The sequence below is a fragment of the Vitis vinifera genome, chromosome 9 (assembly GCF_030704535.1).
Source record: "Vitis vinifera cultivar Pinot Noir 40024 chromosome 9, ASM3070453v1".
In the NCBI taxonomy this organism is placed as follows: Eukaryota; Viridiplantae; Streptophyta; class Magnoliopsida; order Vitales; family Vitaceae; genus Vitis; species Vitis vinifera.
Genome location: NC_081813.1, coordinates 2,034,600 through 2,052,447, shown reverse-complemented (window position 1 = coordinate 2,052,447; position 17,848 = coordinate 2,034,600). Strand labels below are relative to the sequence as shown.

At 38.2% G+C, this 17,848-nt stretch overlaps 3 protein-coding genes across 4 annotated transcripts; 1 reads left to right on the top strand and 2 right to left on the bottom strand.

The window, feature by feature from the left end:
* The first annotated feature begins 2,481 nt into the window (after window positions 1–2,481).
* Window positions 2,482–9,828, top strand: LOC100263472 (receptor-like serine/threonine-protein kinase ALE2). Of its 2 annotated transcripts, none has more exons than XM_010656224.3 (10): window positions 2,482–3,091; window positions 4,867–4,992; window positions 5,101–5,310; window positions 5,437–5,538; window positions 5,646–5,753; window positions 5,864–6,235; window positions 6,537–6,821; window positions 7,264–7,656; window positions 7,789–8,032; window positions 8,659–9,828. In XM_010656224.3, the coding sequence occupies exons 1-10, from the start codon at window positions 3,016–3,018 to the stop codon at window positions 9,347–9,349; spliced, it is 2,607 nt and encodes an 868-aa protein (XP_010654526.1). In that variant the 5' UTR covers window positions 2,482–3,015; the 3' UTR covers window positions 9,350–9,828. The 2 variants fall into 2 exon arrangements, with proteins under 2 accessions (XP_010654526.1, XP_019077850.1); XM_019222305.2 differs by lacking the exon at window positions 2,482–3,091 and adding an exon at window positions 4,290–4,418.
* A 638-nt stretch (window positions 9,829–10,466) lies between these two features.
* LOC104880216 (uncharacterized) lies at window positions 10,467–12,057 on the bottom strand. Its single transcript, XM_010656223.3, has 2 exons — window positions 11,085–12,057; window positions 10,467–10,696 (listed from the first exon to the last, which is right to left on the bottom strand). The coding sequence occupies exon 1, from the start codon at window positions 11,644–11,646 to the stop codon at window positions 11,101–11,103; it is 546 nt and encodes a 181-aa protein (XP_010654525.1). The 5' UTR covers window positions 11,647–12,057; the 3' UTR covers window positions 10,467–10,696; window positions 11,085–11,100.
* A 461-nt stretch (window positions 12,058–12,518) lies between these two features.
* Window positions 12,519–17,348, bottom strand: LOC100246317 (protein HOTHEAD). Its single transcript, XM_010656222.3, has 6 exons — window positions 16,859–17,348; window positions 15,951–16,329; window positions 14,180–14,490; window positions 13,519–13,904; window positions 12,852–13,420; window positions 12,519–12,764 (listed from the first exon to the last, which is right to left on the bottom strand). The coding sequence occupies exons 1-6, from the start codon at window positions 16,932–16,934 to the stop codon at window positions 12,710–12,712; spliced, it is 1,776 nt and encodes a 591-aa protein (XP_010654524.1). The 5' UTR covers window positions 16,935–17,348; the 3' UTR covers window positions 12,519–12,709.
* Window positions 17,349–17,848: the final 500 nt, after the last annotated feature.

The window sequence follows — 17,848 nt, the reverse complement described above, 5'->3', positions numbered from 1 at the left end:
AGCTAATAGGTCCAAACTTTCTTCATCAACGTCCTTAGAAAGATGGGACTCTCCCATATGCACAACATGAAGGGTAGGGCCCTCCATCCAGGGCTAAGAGGTTTGGGGAAGTTTGCCCTTCAATTGAGCCCAACCTTAATTGATTGGATTGGAGGGCTCAAAGCCCAAGTCCAATGCATTTACCCCATTTAGCAACCCTCAATCCCAAACCCACCAAAGCCTTTTCTTCCCCCATCTTTTTTTTTTTTTTTTTTTCCAAATAATTTTTAAGTGTATATATTGTGAAAAAATCATAATAAAACTTTGGACTTTCTTCATGGATCCCAAATACTTAAGTGTTGCATGCCTAATAAAACACACCCATAAATGTTAAGAAATTATAGACTCATCGAAATACAATATTCTTATCTTACAAAGGCATATAGAGTTTTACTTTAGGGTGAATGAGCGAATTTAGATTCATTTATGGATCACAAATGTATAATCATCCACTCCTTCATGATTTGACGATATTGGATATTATAATCACTTCTTACATCATTTGTCAATGTTGAATATCATAATCACCCCTTACACTAGACGTTATCTTATAATCCCTAATTCACCAATACAGAATCATATACAGTTCCACATTAAAGTGAAGGTAGGTTTAACTCTTTCATAGATCATAAATATTCAGATGTTGCATGCTTAATCAAAACCACTATACATGCATGTATGGGGACATCCCTCGAGACTTTATTTGAAAATATTTCGAATATAGTTAAAAAAAAGTTTACTAAATAGTATTAAAAATTTATGTTGCTAACCAATGTAGGATATCATAATCCCTCTATGTAGAAATGACGTTAATATAAGCACCAGACCAGATAGACAAACCCACAATCCCTATTTTACTCATATAGATACTACATCATTGTCTTAAAAGGTTAGACAAACTCTCACGCTACGATAAAAGATTGACTTTAAAACCATTTGTGCCAACTACTCTTAGTAAATATTACCCACGTTAAACACATGGGTCCTCATGATTTTAAACCCGATTTAAATAGGTAAGAAAAGTCAAGTATATACGATGTAAACTTTTCTCGACATGGATATAAGAGTGCATTTAATATAAAACTTCATAATGTATATAAGACAAAACATTTCTATTAGAAGTTTCTTAAGGCAAACTTTTCGAAAGATTTTAAAAGCATGACATAGTAATTTTGTTATTTTATAAAATTTGTAACATTGTAAATGTCATTATTATTATTCACTTTATTATTTATAATATCAATATTATTAATATATAATTACCATTATTTCTATGTTGCTATTACCTATTATTACTGGACATATCATACAAATATTTCATAAATATATTGTAATTATCTTATATATGGTCTTGTATATGCATAACATGTATTGAGCTTGTAAGAAATGTATTAATGGGATTAATTATGGGTCATTGAATGTATGATGGAATAAATTATTATTATTATTAATTCAATATTACAAAAAAATTTCTAAACCTAAACCTAAAGCTAGGAAGAGTAATTCTTAAAAGGGTTACAAAAAAGAAAAAAGAAAAAAAAAAAAATCCAAGTGACAAAAAACCTAGCAAGAATCATTGTGGGGGAGGTTGGCAAAATAAATACGAATGGGCATGGGCCAACACAAGGCAAAAGAGGCCAACCTCACCGACACATGACATGATACCCTTCAATCTTCATATGTGATTCCCATGCTTTGAGGCCATGCCCAAGCATCATTTTCTGAGTGTACAAAAGGTGGGTGTACAATGCTAGACTCCAAACACACCCACCAAACAAGTCCTCTGGTGGGGTCTGTCTGGGCTACAAGTTTTAAGCTTCATTGGCTCATTACACCATAACCCCATGTCTCACCCAACAGCATATGCTTAGCCCTAATCAACGCCTTTGCAAAACATACTTTTTGAAGTGTTTTGCGACTGGTAGGATGAGCTTGAGAGTGATGGCTACCTTCTTATTCACACCTTTTAATAGCTGCAAACATCAAACCTTATCACTCTAAACAAATATCTCGACAGAGTTTAAGTCTTTAAATGAGTGTAATGCATAAATAGAGATAATCCGTATGCAGTCAACATCATATGCTTAGCCCTAATCAACCTTCATAATATTGGGTTAGCCCTTTGAAAACATGTTTCTTCAAGCATTTTCAAGGGTTATCCCTTTAATATCTGCAAACATCAAATATTACAGCTCTATAAACAAATATTTTTATAAAGTTTTGAGTTTTTAATTGAGTATAATGTATAAATATTTTTAATTTTATAAAAAATTAGAAGGTAAAAAGATAATCATGTTGAGAAACATGTAAAGTTTGAATCTTTGAAGAAAAATTTAGGAAAGCAAGTTGTTTGATTAGGGTTTAAGGAGGAAAATTAGTGAAGTAGAAGTAGGCTTGTGAGTGGGCTTATATGAGCCTATAATTAGGAGTTCGAGTAGACTAAAAAGGTGGTCAATGATTCAAACAATGAAGCAAAAATTCGGACTTTCAAGCTTGATATCTTAACAACCATAATGCTTTTAGAAGACACTTGCCCACTTTCTTCCTTCCCATCTACCTCTGTGTGTCCAAAAGTGATTTTTCCTTAAAACTCTGCAACCGTGTTGTTCTGCTTTTCGCTTGATCAGGTTTAGCAAGTTTTAATCATCCATGTCAACAGAAAGCACTATTGTATTAGATTTTTCAAAGCTCTATGGACTTCAGAGCTTAGTCTCAATAAAACAACACTTGGGTTATCTCCACCTAACCTATTCTTGTGCTTTCACTAAGTTGTCTTCTCCTTACTTTTCTGATACTATTTGTGGGTCTTCTTTTTCTGTAATCTAAACACCTGTTTTGTTGTTCCTTAAAGATACTCACATCTACCCATGTTCTAGTTCAGTAGATTTTTCCAGTTATTTATTAATTTATCTTCATTTTGGTTGTTCTTGGAATGGATGGGCAAGAGGGGGATGATCAATCTTGAGACTTGATCTGATGGGGATGCCATTGGTGCTTCTGGTGATGACACAATGCTTGGCATTCACTGCCTTGTCAGCTCATGGATCTGCAGGTAATGGGTTTGAATTTAGATGCTGTTTGGATTGAATAATGTGTGTGATTCATGTATACATTTGATAATTCTGTGTGGGTCTTCATGAATTTTGGATTTGGAGTGGATTTGGGGATCTGGGTCTTAGAGGAACTAAAATTATATGAATTTTGCTTGTTTATTTCATATGTGAAGTGAAAACTTGAATTTCTTGGTCCATCTTTACTATCTTTGGAATGCCCATGGCTGCATTGAAGCAGGAGATCATTTCTTGGTTGGAGCTTGTAAATTTTCGAGTTTTCGAGATCGGTTATTATCAAATGCGACTCAAATCTTGAGATTGAATTTTCATGTTCTTCCCAAAACTAGCATTGCTGACAATTCACTTAGTACTTGTAGCAGTGACAGATTTCTGGGCAACTATTGACCTTCCATTCTGATCACCTGGTTTTCGGGTTTCTGAGACTAATCAATTTCTGAGTAAATTCAATCACCAGTCATTTAAATACCAAGCATAGGCTTTGGAGCCAGTGTTGTTCTTGTATACATTTCAGAATACGGTGTCTGAACAGACCACTTGTCTGAATCATCTTTGCTTCTGATCCAGCATTAACTAATGACACTTCCGGAGTAATCTAAGCAATGCTAGAAATTTTTCGTTTGCCGAGGACCGTGGTTTTAATACCTGCCTTTAGAACTTATGATTTAAATTATACTTGTTGTCATCATCATCATCATCATATTCTCAGATGCTCCATCCCTTTTCACCCAACATAAAGTCTTTAGGGAGGCCAACACATTATCAAAAGCTTTAACTTTTTCTCCTTTCCTAGAAATTTAAAAAAAAGTGAAAATGGGCTTCTTTTGAAGCTCTTTCTTCCAGCTCTCACATTATATCAACAGTGATCAATAACATGAGCCCTTTTTTTTCTCCTTTTCTTTTTTTGGGTATTGCCAGCTTCTCATGGGCTTCAACTTTTCAGATGTGAAATCCTTTTCATGGTTGCCCATATGAGATGCCGGGAGTTCATCAAGTTACTTTTCCTGGAGTAAAATGTTGGTGCTGTTTTTTCATCTTAGTGGGAATCCTTTCTTCAACATAGTAGTTTGCAAGTCCTTTTCATCTGAGATTTTCTATCTAAGAGGAAATCATATTCGGAGAATTAGTGATTATGGGAACAAGCAATCTAATCAAAGTTTTTCTTCATTTTATTTTTATCAGGGCAACCAGATTATCTGCAAAGATTATTGGTATTTGAGTACTTGGCTTAGACCTTTTAGCGTGTCGTTCCCATGGAACCACTGAATCAAATTGGACACTGCTGAAAAAATTGGTGAATTGTACTTGGTATATGTCTTCAAAATCCTGGGATAACCATCTTGGAACAAAAAAAGTATACGAGTGTTGGCATGGATACAATACTAATTTAGATTCCTGCTAGAACTGGTTTGAACTAAGCAACTTTGGTTTCAAGCACCACCCTGAAGAAATTTTCACAAAACCGCCAGCCATTCACGCAATCAATCAGAAATATTGTGCTGAAGTTTCAATCAGTACTGGGATATTTCTTCTCAAAATCTTATGTTACCAGCAGTTCCCAGTTCCTTTTTTTCTACTTCTTTTGAGATGAAATAAAAAGGGGATTATTTCATGATAGTAGATACAGTCACATCCATAAAAAAAAAAAAATGAAGAATCCCAATTGTCAAATTAATGAAGCAAGTGGTTTTCAGCAATTTTTTTGTATGCCCTGTACCTTGATTGACCAGATTTTCTCCCATTTTTTGTGCCATAGATCCTGCAGTCTCTCCTACATCAAATTCTCTGAGCCATGGCAGGAAAAAACATGGAACGGTAGCAGCTGCGCCTCCAAACAAAGAGTTCCACATCTTACAATCCATGGAGCATTCTCCAACAGAAGGTATTTTGTCACTGTCTATTAGTGCTTTTCTCTCTTTCCTTTTTCAAATATTATTTTTAGGCAGAACTGGAGCTCTACTCTAAAGTATGCATTCTTTTCCTGGTGTAGCCCATCATCCCCACCACAGAGTGAGGCTGTCCAATATTGCTGTTCCACCCTCTAGTTTGCCTTTTAAACATCAGGCGAAGAAACATGTGCATGGTTCCGCATCTTCACCTACAACCTCATTTTATAGGCATCATCATGCAAGGAACAAGTTCCGAAACTCTGCTCCTGCACCATCTCATCTGCTTTCTCCTCACCCTTATAGCCAGCAAGGTAAGGATTTCTAACTGAAAAGAGCAGAATTGACTCCTTATATAATACTACATTCTTGAATGTTTGAATCATCAAACTTCCTTTTTCTCCTTAGAATATTTTCTTTTTTCTTTTTTAAATTTATAGGGCCTTCAGTCTCCTCATTCCACTCTCCTGTTCCTTCATCAACAAGCTGGGGTTCGCCTTCACCTGCACCATCACCAGCACCTCTATCAAGACAAATAAACAGTATGGAAAAACTCATTTTTGTATTGGTTTATCCTTGGAGTCCTCTTCTTCTTCTACAGTGATTATTAATAAATACCATGCTGTGATCATGTTTTGTGTCTGCAAAGTGCATTTTCATCCACCGGCAGTTGCTCCTTTGGGTTCCTCCCTGAAGAATATGAAGACTCCACCGCCACCACTGGTTTGGACATTACCACCTCCACCTCCTAATGAAGGTATACATACACTTGTGTCTCTAAATTGAACTGCTATTTTATTCGATTTGGTATCTTGACTAAATTCTTATTATCATCCAAAAATTGACACTTCTGCTTGTACTCTGTAGATTGTGCATCATTGACTTGCACAGAACCTTTAACATATACGCCTCCTGGATCACCCTGCGGTTGTGTGTGGCCAATTCAAGTTAAATTGCGCCTTAGTGTAGCACTATATACTTTCTTCCCCTTGGTCTCGGAGCTGGCTGATGAAATTGCTGCTGGTGTTTCACTAAATCATAGCCAGGTTCGCATTATGGGAGCAAATGCAGCCAACCAGCAGCTAGACAAAACTATCATCCTGATCGACTTGGTACCACTTGGAGAAAAATTCAATCATACCACTGCATTTTCAATCTACGAGAAGTTCTGGCTCAAAAAATTTTTTATAAAGACTTCCCTCTATGGTGGATATGAAGCATTATATGTTCGATATCCAGGTAATCTTGATATTTTCTTAGTGAGTTTATGGAAAACTTAAAAGGAAGAATTACTTCTCTAGTCATTAAAACTCAATAACTAAAACAATATCATTGCCAAAACGATACCTGTAAGTAGCATGTAACATCTGCCTACTTATGGAAATAAACTTTTACTTTTATTCTCCTTGCCCTCAATTGACATTTGTCTTGGTGCCCTTGAAGATAATTCTTGGCTTCTTCCTTCAAAGTTTGCCCGCCCACATTTAGGGTGTTCCATATCTTGTTTCTAATTTTTCTTGTCTGAAACTATTCTCTATAGGTCTTCCACCTTCTCCGCCTTCAAGCATTAGTAATATTGATGACGGGTCATACTCAGGCCATGGCAACAATGGAAGGGTAATGAAACCCTTGGGGGTTGATGTGCCTCAGAAACAGAAACATGGGCTTGGAGGAAGTATGATCACTGTGATTGTTTTATCATCTGTGACGGGTTTTGTTATATGCATTGCAGTTGCTTGGGTTTTGGTATTGAAGTGCAGAGGTCATGTTCATCAAGCTGAAGATATTCCACATTCTTTGATTTCCTCCTTTGCAAAACCATCAGGTAATACCTTTGCTGTAAAATTCTCTAAATTCTTTATGAAGTCATTAATTGTGTACAACCTTTTATTAAGTGCTGGAAATATGATATGTATAAATAGTCCCGAATATGTGGAATATCATTATTACTTTTTTTTGGACAAATTTCCTAACCATCCTGAATAGTTCCAAAATGATTTTCCTTCTCAAAGTCTTTGTTGTTTTCTTGAATCATTCCCGATCTTCTTGCTGATTTTATTTTGGTATCTGGCTTCCTGACTTTTCCTCACGAAGTTCTCGTTTATGAAAATTTCAGACTTATTTGTTGCCACATTGCAAGATGTTGAAATTTGTATGGTTATGCAGAGTTCATTTTCAGATATGACTCAACCAAAAAAAAGTTTTTTTACCCTTCTCAGGTTCCATGGAGTTCACTTTAAGCTATGTAACAAAATTTTATCCTGCAGGGGCTGCTGGGTCTATGATGTTGGGAAGCAGGACCAGTTCTACATCAGTGTCCTTCAGTTCTGGGGTAGTGACATATACCGGATCTGCTAAGACCTTCAGTTTGAATGACATAGAGAGGGCCACAGATAACTTTGATGCTTCAAGAGTACTAGGAGAAGGTGGTTTTGGTCTTGTCTACAGGGGCATTCTAGATGATGGAGTGGAGGTAGCTGTTAAGGTTCTTAAGAGAGATGATCAGCAGGGTGGCCGAGAGTTCTTGGCAGAAGTTGAGATGCTTAGCCGTTTGCATCATAGGAACTTGGTTAAATTGATTGGCATCTGCACTGAGGAGCATACCCGCTGCCTCGTCTATGAACTTGTTCCAAATGGAAGTGTGGAATCACATTTACATGGTAGATACAACTTTGAAAAAAATAAAAATAAAAATTCTATCTTAAAATTTGGATGAAATTTTAGATATATTTTTTTTATTGTTTGATTCTCTGAGAAAATTCTTTGAATTTGTTGTTTCTGTCTAATATCAGGAGTTGACAAGGAAGCTTCTCCTCTTGATTGGGGTGCACGAATGAAGATTGCCCTTGGTGCAGCTCGTGGTTTAGCATATCTGCATGAAGACTCTAGTCCTCGTGTTATACATCGGGATTTCAAGTCCAGCAACATCTTGTTAGAACATGACTTTACACCTAAAGTTTCTGACTTTGGTTTGGCTAGAACAGCACTTGACGAGGGGAACAAACATATCTCAACACGCGTGATGGGAACTTTTGGGTACTAATTTCCTTCACCCGTCATCATATTTACTCCCTTACAAATTTTAATTTCATTGCATCCAAATTTTCTCCTTTATAACCACTAATATGGTTTGTTTTAGGTTTCAGGCACTGCAAAAGACAGAAAAGACATACCTTCTGATTCAACAAAACTAAGATTTAACAGAATATATGGCCCAACAGAAAATGGATATTCAAAACTTGATGTGTTGGATATGAACTGATTTCTCTTTTGTAAATCAGAAATATCAACAATAATACTCCATACCCAGTTAGCAGATCGAATCCAGAAACATGAATTTAAGCAGCAGCATTTCTCTATAGCAAAGCACATCATCTTCCATACTTTTTCCATATTCTTTTTGCCCTAAACTCACCTTAGGCTGCTCCTGAAAAAGATCATGGTATGCTAATTTAACCCGGCTTTGTATCCGGTACCCAGGAAAATTATATGCATAATCCATGATTCCATAATAGAACTTAGATAATCATGATGCTACCCTATTCTTAAGCTATATCAGTGGTATATTTTGCCTGTGGACGGTAGTTTCTTTTTCTCGTTGTTTTATTGCTTTGTGCTTCAAAATCTCAAGTCTCTTATCCAATAAACTTCTTGTTTTCCAGCTACTTAGCTCCAGAATATGCAATGACTGGCCATCTTCTCGTGAAAAGTGATGTTTACAGTTATGGTGTAGTCCTTCTTGAGCTCCTAACAGGAAGAAAGCCAGTGGACTTGTCACAGCCACCAGGTCAAGAAAATCTGGTTGCTTGGGCTCGTCCACTTCTCACAACCAAGGAAGGCCTAGAAACAATCATCGACCCAGCTCTGAAGTCAAGCTCCCCATTCGATAGTGCAGCCAAGGTAGCAGCAATTGCATCAATGTGCGTGCAACCAGAAGTGTCTCACCGTCCTTTCATGGGTGAAGTTGTTCAAGCCTTGAAGCTAGTGTGCAGTGAGTATGATGAGACAAAGGATCTAGCATCAAAAAGTTTCAGCCAAGAGAATTTGTCTATTGATGTAATTAGAAAGAGTAGTAGAGTCTTGGGTGAGCTTCTGGAAGTTTCACAGGTCCATCACCCTGTGGCTGGCCATGATTCAAGTTTTGATACAAAGATGGCGCTATCAGTATCAGATTTGGTGAGTACCTCGATGGGATTTGAGGGTCAAGACTCTGGATCCTTTAGGAGGTACTCGAGCTCAGGGCCTTTGAGCACTGGGAGGAGAAGGGAGTTCTGGCAGAGACTGAGAAGGTCGTCTGGCGGCAGTGCAAGTGAGCATGGATTTTCATTTAAACTATGGCCTCGTTCCAGTTAAATATTTGATGAAAGGCCCATTTAGAAGAATAATCTCTTCCAACAAAAGTGTACTTCACTTTCATGAACAACATAGGATCTCAAGACCCATACGATGCAGCACCATCCTAGGAGCTTGGAAGATTTTGACTTGCAACGTTCTCTGAATAATGGCTTTGTTGATGATTTGAAGCTCAAACCCGGTGAAGCAGTTGGTTGTGGTGTATAGCTTGTAATCAAAGGCATCATTGGGCAAGTACTTTGCAAGACTTCCTCAAGTATCATCAACTCGGTTTGAACCAAAATAAATCTCAGTTCCTGCCCTTAAATTGTTTTAGTTGCTGTACTTGTGGTTGTTTGAAACTGGGAAGACTTCTGAAATCCTTCTGTGAATTCAATGCTTCATCTATGTACTGGGAAAATATTTAACACTGCCGTCTTTAAGTGTATGAATGGTTCGCATTAGTAACATAAATTAAATTCTAGTTTGTACTTCTGTAACCGTGCTTATTGATATACTATGGCATGAACCTCATGAATGTTACTTAACCCCTCATGAACTTTTATTTCTCGTACCTGCTTCTTAATAGATTCAACCCGATTGTAGTTGGAGACTGTTTCAAGGAAGAACGACTTCAGAAGAATACTAGAATGCTGAGGGGCAAAAAAGAAGCATTCTGAGTTGGGACTGAGGACAGTGCATCAATGGAGATACCAGCAGGTAATTCATCACAAACCAAAATTGAGAATATATAATATTTGTTGGAAGCCTTTCTCGTTAGGAATTAGAATAATGAGATTGCATTTCACATTACAACTGATATCTCTACGTAACGTGTAGTATAAGTTTTTAGTTTAGATATCTGTTTGGCAGTGTGTCTGTTTCCCATGTTGTGTATCTTATTTTGGTATTGAAGGGTTCATCAGTATGATAGTGGCTCAGCCTTCTGAGTCGAGGGTTTATGTCCCATGTGTGGAAACAAAATCTTGAGCAGCAGAAGTTGGTGAAGTATCCAATAAAGAAATTGGAAGTTTGGCAAAATATGCCAAATTTTTGTTGACGGTTCTGTGAAATAAGTGTCATCATCTTATGAATCAATGAGAATGGTTTAGAGGGTGAGAAGGAAAATGTGCAATGCTTAGCCGAAATCCACACTTTTACTAGAAAACAAAGATGGGAGGAAATGTTTAAGGTACCGGAAACTTGGGTGACCTAACCTAAGGGCCACAACATTATTTCATCGTCATTAGCATTAAAAACATCTAAACTTTGTACTCTTGCATGCCCACAAATGCTTATTTCATCTTCACACATGTAAAGTCCCTCATGTTCCTGGTCATTGCAAATCATCTTCCCTGAATGTGGATCCTGAAATTCACACATAGAAGAGGAGAATTTAACTATACAATTAAAGTCTTAGGTTAATTTGCTTATGCACAGAAGATTAGAAGAGAGATTAGGCAACTGTAAAACAGAATCAAGGATTATGTTTTTTGAGAGAATAATTGATCCTACAACACGAGATAATGAGTCATCTGTAATTTTAACCTTAAAGTTTCCTTGATATGGAGAGTAAGAGTACGTTTGATAGTGATTCTAGAAAACGTTTCGAATATTTCTAACAGATAAAATGAAAATATTGGAAGTGTTATCTAAAATCGATGCTATACGGGTTCTAAGGTGATGTGATCAATTGCCACTAAACCAATGATCCAAAGGTGACATGACTTGGCATTCAATGCATTGACGAAGGTACCTTTTTGAGCAATAGTTCAGGAAGGAATATCACTGGACGTGTTTTGGGATTGATTAAACAATTTCCACCATTGCTCAATATGATATTTGTTGAAACCAGCTAGATCTACTCGGGAATTTTGGGGATTTTCTACTGCAGCTGCAGTTTGTGGAGCTCTTTCGGATTGCTTATTGCTGCGCCAGTTTGGAGGTCTGCCGTGTAGCTTCCAGTAGTTCTCTCTGGTGTGATTTGTAAGACGGCAGTAAACACACCATTGCTTCCCTTCCCGTCTCTGGTTGCCAGCATTATCAGGATTTTTGACTGCCAAGGCTAATGGCTCCACTGGAGTATTGTTCTGTCTTCCAGAATCTCCCACCATAACCCTTCTCCGACTTTCCTCTCTTCTGACGTCGGCAAAGATCACTCGGATGGAAGGGAACGGCTTCTGGCTAATCAAGTGACCACGAACATCATCCAGACTTTTATTCAATCCTGCAAGAAAATCAAACGCCCTCTCTTTTTCAACGGTTTTCCGATACTGCAGGCCATCGTCAGCACACTTCCACACGAGGGTATCGAACATATCGAGTTCTTGCCAAAGCTCTGATAGCAGGCTGTAATATTGAGTGACCCCATGTGCCTTGCCGAAGATCTCGTACTTTGGATTTGAGTTCGAAAACTTCTGCAGAGTTCTCCAGATCCGAGTACATTTCCTTCACGGCATCCCATAGCCCCTTTGCCGTTCTGTGGAAGAGAAAGGTAGGCACAAGGGAATTATCAGTTTCCCAAGTATGGTGCTGATACTCATCTTCCTTCTTCGGTTCCTTGACACTTCCAGTAATATACCCGATTTTTCCTCTACCCCTGATGGAGATGATTGCAGACCGGGACCACTGAGTATAGTTTTTGCCATTCAATTTTTGAATGGTCCATTGTTGATGAGACGAATCTGAACTTGTTGTGTAGACCACTGAAGCTTTACAACCTCCGGAAGTATTCATTTCACTTCCTAAAATGACTGCACTCTTTAAGAATGCGGTAGTAATTTTAGAAAACGTTTCTAACATTTCTAACACATGATACAAATTTTTAAGTATTAAAAGGTTAAAAACACTTTTTAAAATCACTACCAAAAGGATTCTAAATCCTAACAAAACCCCAAAACCAGGAAACTAAGTTATGAGATGATACAACAATCTTATCCCCTAATGATTCAACCTAACAAACTCAAATTATTCCTACTAATTCTAGGTTTCCAACATTGATCAACAGAGAATTCTATCAATAATGATTGTAAGTGATTCTGTATCTCCATTAATCAGGTGTGACTTTGCCTGGCTTGTGCAGTTGGGAGAGGACTACCATGGATACCCAACAATATGGTATGAAGATAGAAGCCGGGAAATTGATCTAAGAGATATATGCTTGGGAAGATGACAAGCGAAGAGAGGAAGATGCATCCATGAATACCAGCAGGTAGATTATCATTAACAAATATAGTTGAGAATATATATTATGGACTTTCATATTTTCGCAAGCCTTCCTATATATATAAACAGCTTACTAAGAATTAGAATGACAAAATTACATTTCCACATTACAACCAACACCTCACTTTTCTGCTCCCTTGTTGATCGTTTTGGCCTTTACACACCAGCTGCTGCTCCTAATCTCTCTCGTAAAATCTTCAATCCCATGTACCTGCACACATATCACCAAAAGAAATTACATTTTCTTTGAAGATGGTTCGGGTTCATTTATTTCTAAACATATAGGTAATGATCTTACCTGCCCATCATCATGACAGTCGCTTGAGGATTAGTGCCTGGTGACTCCCTAAACGTTGAACCATCAATTACTCGGAGCCTGTGCACACCAAGAACCTTATATTTATGGTCTACCACCTTGCCCACATGGCATCCACCATGGTAGTGCCAAATTGTGATTACAGTGTCTTTGCAGAACTGCTCCATGGACTTGGTGTCGTTGGTGTGTTTAGGTACAAGGTTGATATTAGCCTTGACACTCATGTTAAGCAGCTTATCCAAAGTTGTGTCATCACATTGGGTGTAGTTCATGAAGTGTTGTGTTCTCACAATCTTCTCCATCATGCGAATACCTTCAACACATCGTTGTAGGTCATACGGATGGCTGAAGTAGTTGAAGGTGATGGATGGGTTGTCATCAACATTGGTGTTGATCAGCTTGAGGTGGCCCTTTGAGAATGGGCTGGCTATCTTTTCTAGAATGAAGCCTCCCATGAATGCCTCGTGTGGCAAGAATTGCTTGCCTGCTGCATAGTCTTGAATGGCCTGTGCTGTTCTTTGCCTTGGGGGAATAGTAGAGAGCTGCCCAATCTGATTATACAAAGAACTGCAGTTAATTCAATGGATTTTCTGATTTCTCTATAAACTAGGGGTGTATGATCGATTTCTAATAGAACACCAATACTAACCTCTGCTGACATCATTCCATGGTCATACCGAATGCTATCAGAGGACTGTCCAAATCCACTGCTGGCTTCAATGTAGACACCCCTCTTTGTAATTCCTACAGTTTGTATCAGGGACTGCTCCACTGGTCTATCAGTAGGAACGAAAACTGTGTTCAAGGGATTATCAGACAAGCCTTTCCCAACAAATCTATTGTTGAGCACCACTGAAATGTTGAACTTCTTAAGCTCAGCCTTTGGTCCAATGCCGCTTAGCATTAGCATTTGAGGACTCCCAATTGCCCCGCATGACAGTATTATTTCACTTCCTCGCCTTTCTGCAAGGAAGGCTTGATGTTGGTTACCATTTTCATCCTTGAAGATGACTCCCACTGCCTTTGGCCGCTTTGCTGTATCAGACATTGTTAGTTCATCAGTATTTTGCAGGGCTATCTTGAAAATAGCAGGAACTTCAATGACCATTTTGCTTTAATATTAAGGATATAGAGAAACCAAAGTACCCTATAAAAGCCTTTGGCTTCAACTTCCATGTTGTTATAGATTGCTCTTTACAATTAGCTTGAGAGTGTTATGTTTCGTTTCTTGTATTGCATGTTTTATTGTATGTTTTGCCTTGTTTCTGCAGAGGACAACATATAAAGTAAATTTCAAGCTTTTTGCAGACCTGTTGTGTTGAACATGATCTTTTGAACCTTTGCATAAATCAGGACACTAAGCTTCTCAGGGTTCCCTTCAGCAAGTAGATCGGCAGCAGTGTGACGCTTGCCAAATTCATCAAAAATGGTACCACCAACCTTGGTTCCATACAAGTGATCAAAGGTGAACCCATTGAAAGGCGAGATCCCAACTTCCAAAAGGCCATCCCTCAGTGCCTTCTGCCATGGTGCAAGCTTCGGCTGCTGCACAATTTGCCTCTCAATCCAGGGATATGACTCATTCACCAGCTTGGCATCCCAGCCTGCTTCTTCAATATACCTACAAGCCAGGAAAAAGCTTCAGCATCAACACAACTTCCTCTAGTTTCAGGACTTCACTCAGCTACAAGGGGTTTTTCAAAGCTGTGTTCAAGTTCTGTTACCAGGTATATTCAAACAATATCTCTTAGCTTGCATCTTAAAATCAACCGTATATCTCCTAGATCGTACATACTATTTGCCTAGTTGGGGAAAAAAAATGTATTTCCTTCTCAGGGAAAAAAATATGCTGCTAAAATATACACACATGGTGCATGACACGCCAACTCACTCTTCCTAAAATGTTAAAGAGTTCTTCACAACCTAACCCACTTAGAAATGTAATGTAGACCCAGTGGTATGGGAACACTGAGATGCATGTGACTTGTGGCCCCTTTGGGTGACAAATTGAGAGTGAGATGCCTATCTATGTTGAAGAAATGAACATATTCGCTTAGAGGGTTTAAGGGCCTGTGAGGCAGCAGGGGCCATAGGTGTAGGGTGAGGGAGGTGGGGTGTCTTTATAATCCTACCTTAAATGTATCATTTTTCTTTGGATCCACACAATCTTCTTAATCACTTTCTCGGAATGAGATCATTGGAAAGGGACCACACCAAGTATTTAATACAATCACCAAAGAAGGAAGATGGACTCATAAATGTTCTGATACAATCGTACTACTACATGCCATGAGCTTTCTATGTTCACCTTAATCACTCTTAACTGTCCACCAACCCAAGATCAAGGCCATTAGATGGTTTCCTGATCTACCAACATGTTAAAGACATGGCGGTCCGGTTTTGTGGCTGGTGGGGGCAACTAAGCACTTAATGTAAACACCTTTTCCATGTTATTAAACATTGCCATCATAGACAATTGACTAATATCAATGTCGAAAATATTCTGTTTGTTTTAGATAATGACTCCTAGCATCTCAACACATACATATTACTGAAATGGCACTTAACCACATGCTCAAGTTATGTTGGATAATGACACTAAAAATTCTTAGATTTTGCATCTGATTACCTGCCACTCTGTAAGGAGAAGGGCATATATTTCCAGAAAATAGCCAAAAAAATAACACAGAGGGGTCCAAATCAATCCCCTTCTGATCTTAAGTACATTTCTCTCCTGACAATAGTGTTGTTTGGACAAGACATAAGCACACTTAGAAGTACATGCAGAGAGGATTTTCATTTTGAAGGCCAATTAATTGATGACTGGCAGCCCTAGAATTGATTTCTTGGACACACCCAGAGAGAAAATCTTATTCTTTTTCTCCCCAGCCAAACAACCCAGAACCAAATATCCTATTTTTTTCTCCTCAACCAAAAAACAACAGCCAGAAATGATGCATTCTAAACTGGGACTGTTAGAACCTAGGGTTAGGTGAAAATGGGCCTTCTCTTACCCCTTTATCAGAAAATATGCATATAGAGTTATCAAGTAGGAAGGAATTAAGAGGGCCTAACACATACCTTGTGCTTGCTCTTGTGTAGAAGCCAGCATTGATGCAAGTGCCACCACCCAAAACTCTGGCCCTAGAATTAAAGACCCCATCTGTTGAGATGAAGGCTTGGGATGCAGAGGTTGGTGAAGTGTCTGCTAATGAAATGTGGAAGTTTTTTAAATATGAGACATTTACATTATCAAAAGGGGCACCACCTCTTTCCAGTAATAGAACACTGAAGTTTTGGGAGAGGGTGGCAGCAAGGGGACACCCAGCTGTGCCACCTCCCACAATTATATAGTCATAAGTGTTATGGGAACCGCTCAATGAAGCTGAAGGTGATGATGAGGAGAAAGAGCTGGCTCTTCTGATAAAAGGGTACGGGTATTCTGATGAATTTTCCTTGCCTGCATTGCAATTTTCATGTCAGTTCCTTACAATAGCTCAGACCTGCTTATTCAGTGGTGATTTTATGCTAATTTAGACTGAATCTTTTACGTACATTCTAAAATTTTGATTCAAATATGAAGAAAAGAACACAATGTGAACAAGAAAATGCATACATCAATCACTAATTTTCAATTCTTTCTTCTGAATTACACATTCAATTCAACTAAAATACAGGAAAAAGCAACTAGATCCACTAGGAAAACAGTTCAGACAGAAGAAGGGCCAGTGAAAACAAAAACCCCATTTCAGCCAAGACCACCCCACAAGATGGAAATGAAAAAATGACCCATTTTCAATTCCTCCTCCACCCAAAAGAAGGCAAAGATATGAGAGCAAAACCTGAAAACCCATTTTAGCTAACACAACCACAAATGCAAAAACTGATCCATTTCTAAAACCCAGAAAAGGAAATGGGGGAGAGCGATCAAGAAAACCAGGAACCCATGTAAGGAGAATGAAAGAAAAGGGAGTGGGGAGCACACAAACCTTGACAAGAAGTGATTGCACTGAGCCACAGAAGAGAGCAGAGAAGGAAGAGCTTCACTGCCCCAACCAAATCCATTGAGAGGCAGCCACAGCAGAGCCACAGAAAAGAAACCAACACTCAAAACACAGAAGAGAAAGCTGCTCCCTCAAACCCTATGTGGCTCCCTCTGGTTGGCCTTGTTTTGTGTGTACATACACATCCACTCTCACACCTTCACCACAAATATATACTCACAGACACACAGAAACCATCATATATTAATAATGAAGAAAAACCCACAATGAAAAAATGCAGCAGCTCTCAACCATATTTAAGTTCACAGAGAGCTCAACTGCTCAGTCATTAATGGTGAAATGAATGCTACAGTTGTGAGTAGGAATCCTTGGGCCATTTGATCTCTCTTTATTGTTGATCTCATCTTCTTCATTGAATTAGAGTTTGGACAGCTCAGAAGACCAGCTTGCATGGACGGGGATACACTGCTTTTTTGGATTAGTAAACCTTATTTATTCTTTAGACCCTTTTGCAAGCAGCCTTGATGGGGCCTGCATTTTGTTAATGTCATTGTCTGTGATTTTCAAATACGTTAGTGATTGATTATCAGCTTTCCGAGAATTCTAGAGGGTGTTTGGTGGCCAAATTGAAAACGATTTCCTCCTTTTGGGATTGAAGATTTAAGAAGAAAATGACACCCTTACTCTTAAGCATCACTTCATGCCTCATGGCTCATTTAAAAATGCAATGCCTCAATGGTTAGAATCCCACAATCATTGATGTGTTTGGTACCCACTCTCAACAACAATTTTTTTGCTTTTGAAAATAACAATAATATTTTTGTTATTTTCATTTACTTTCTAATAACCATTTCAAAAAACAATTCCATAAATATGAAAAATGATTGAAAGTAAAATGAGTTGAAAATATTTCAAATTTTCGATCTTAAACTTTTTTTGAATTTCTTTTTGCCAAGAGACCAGCCCATTAATCAT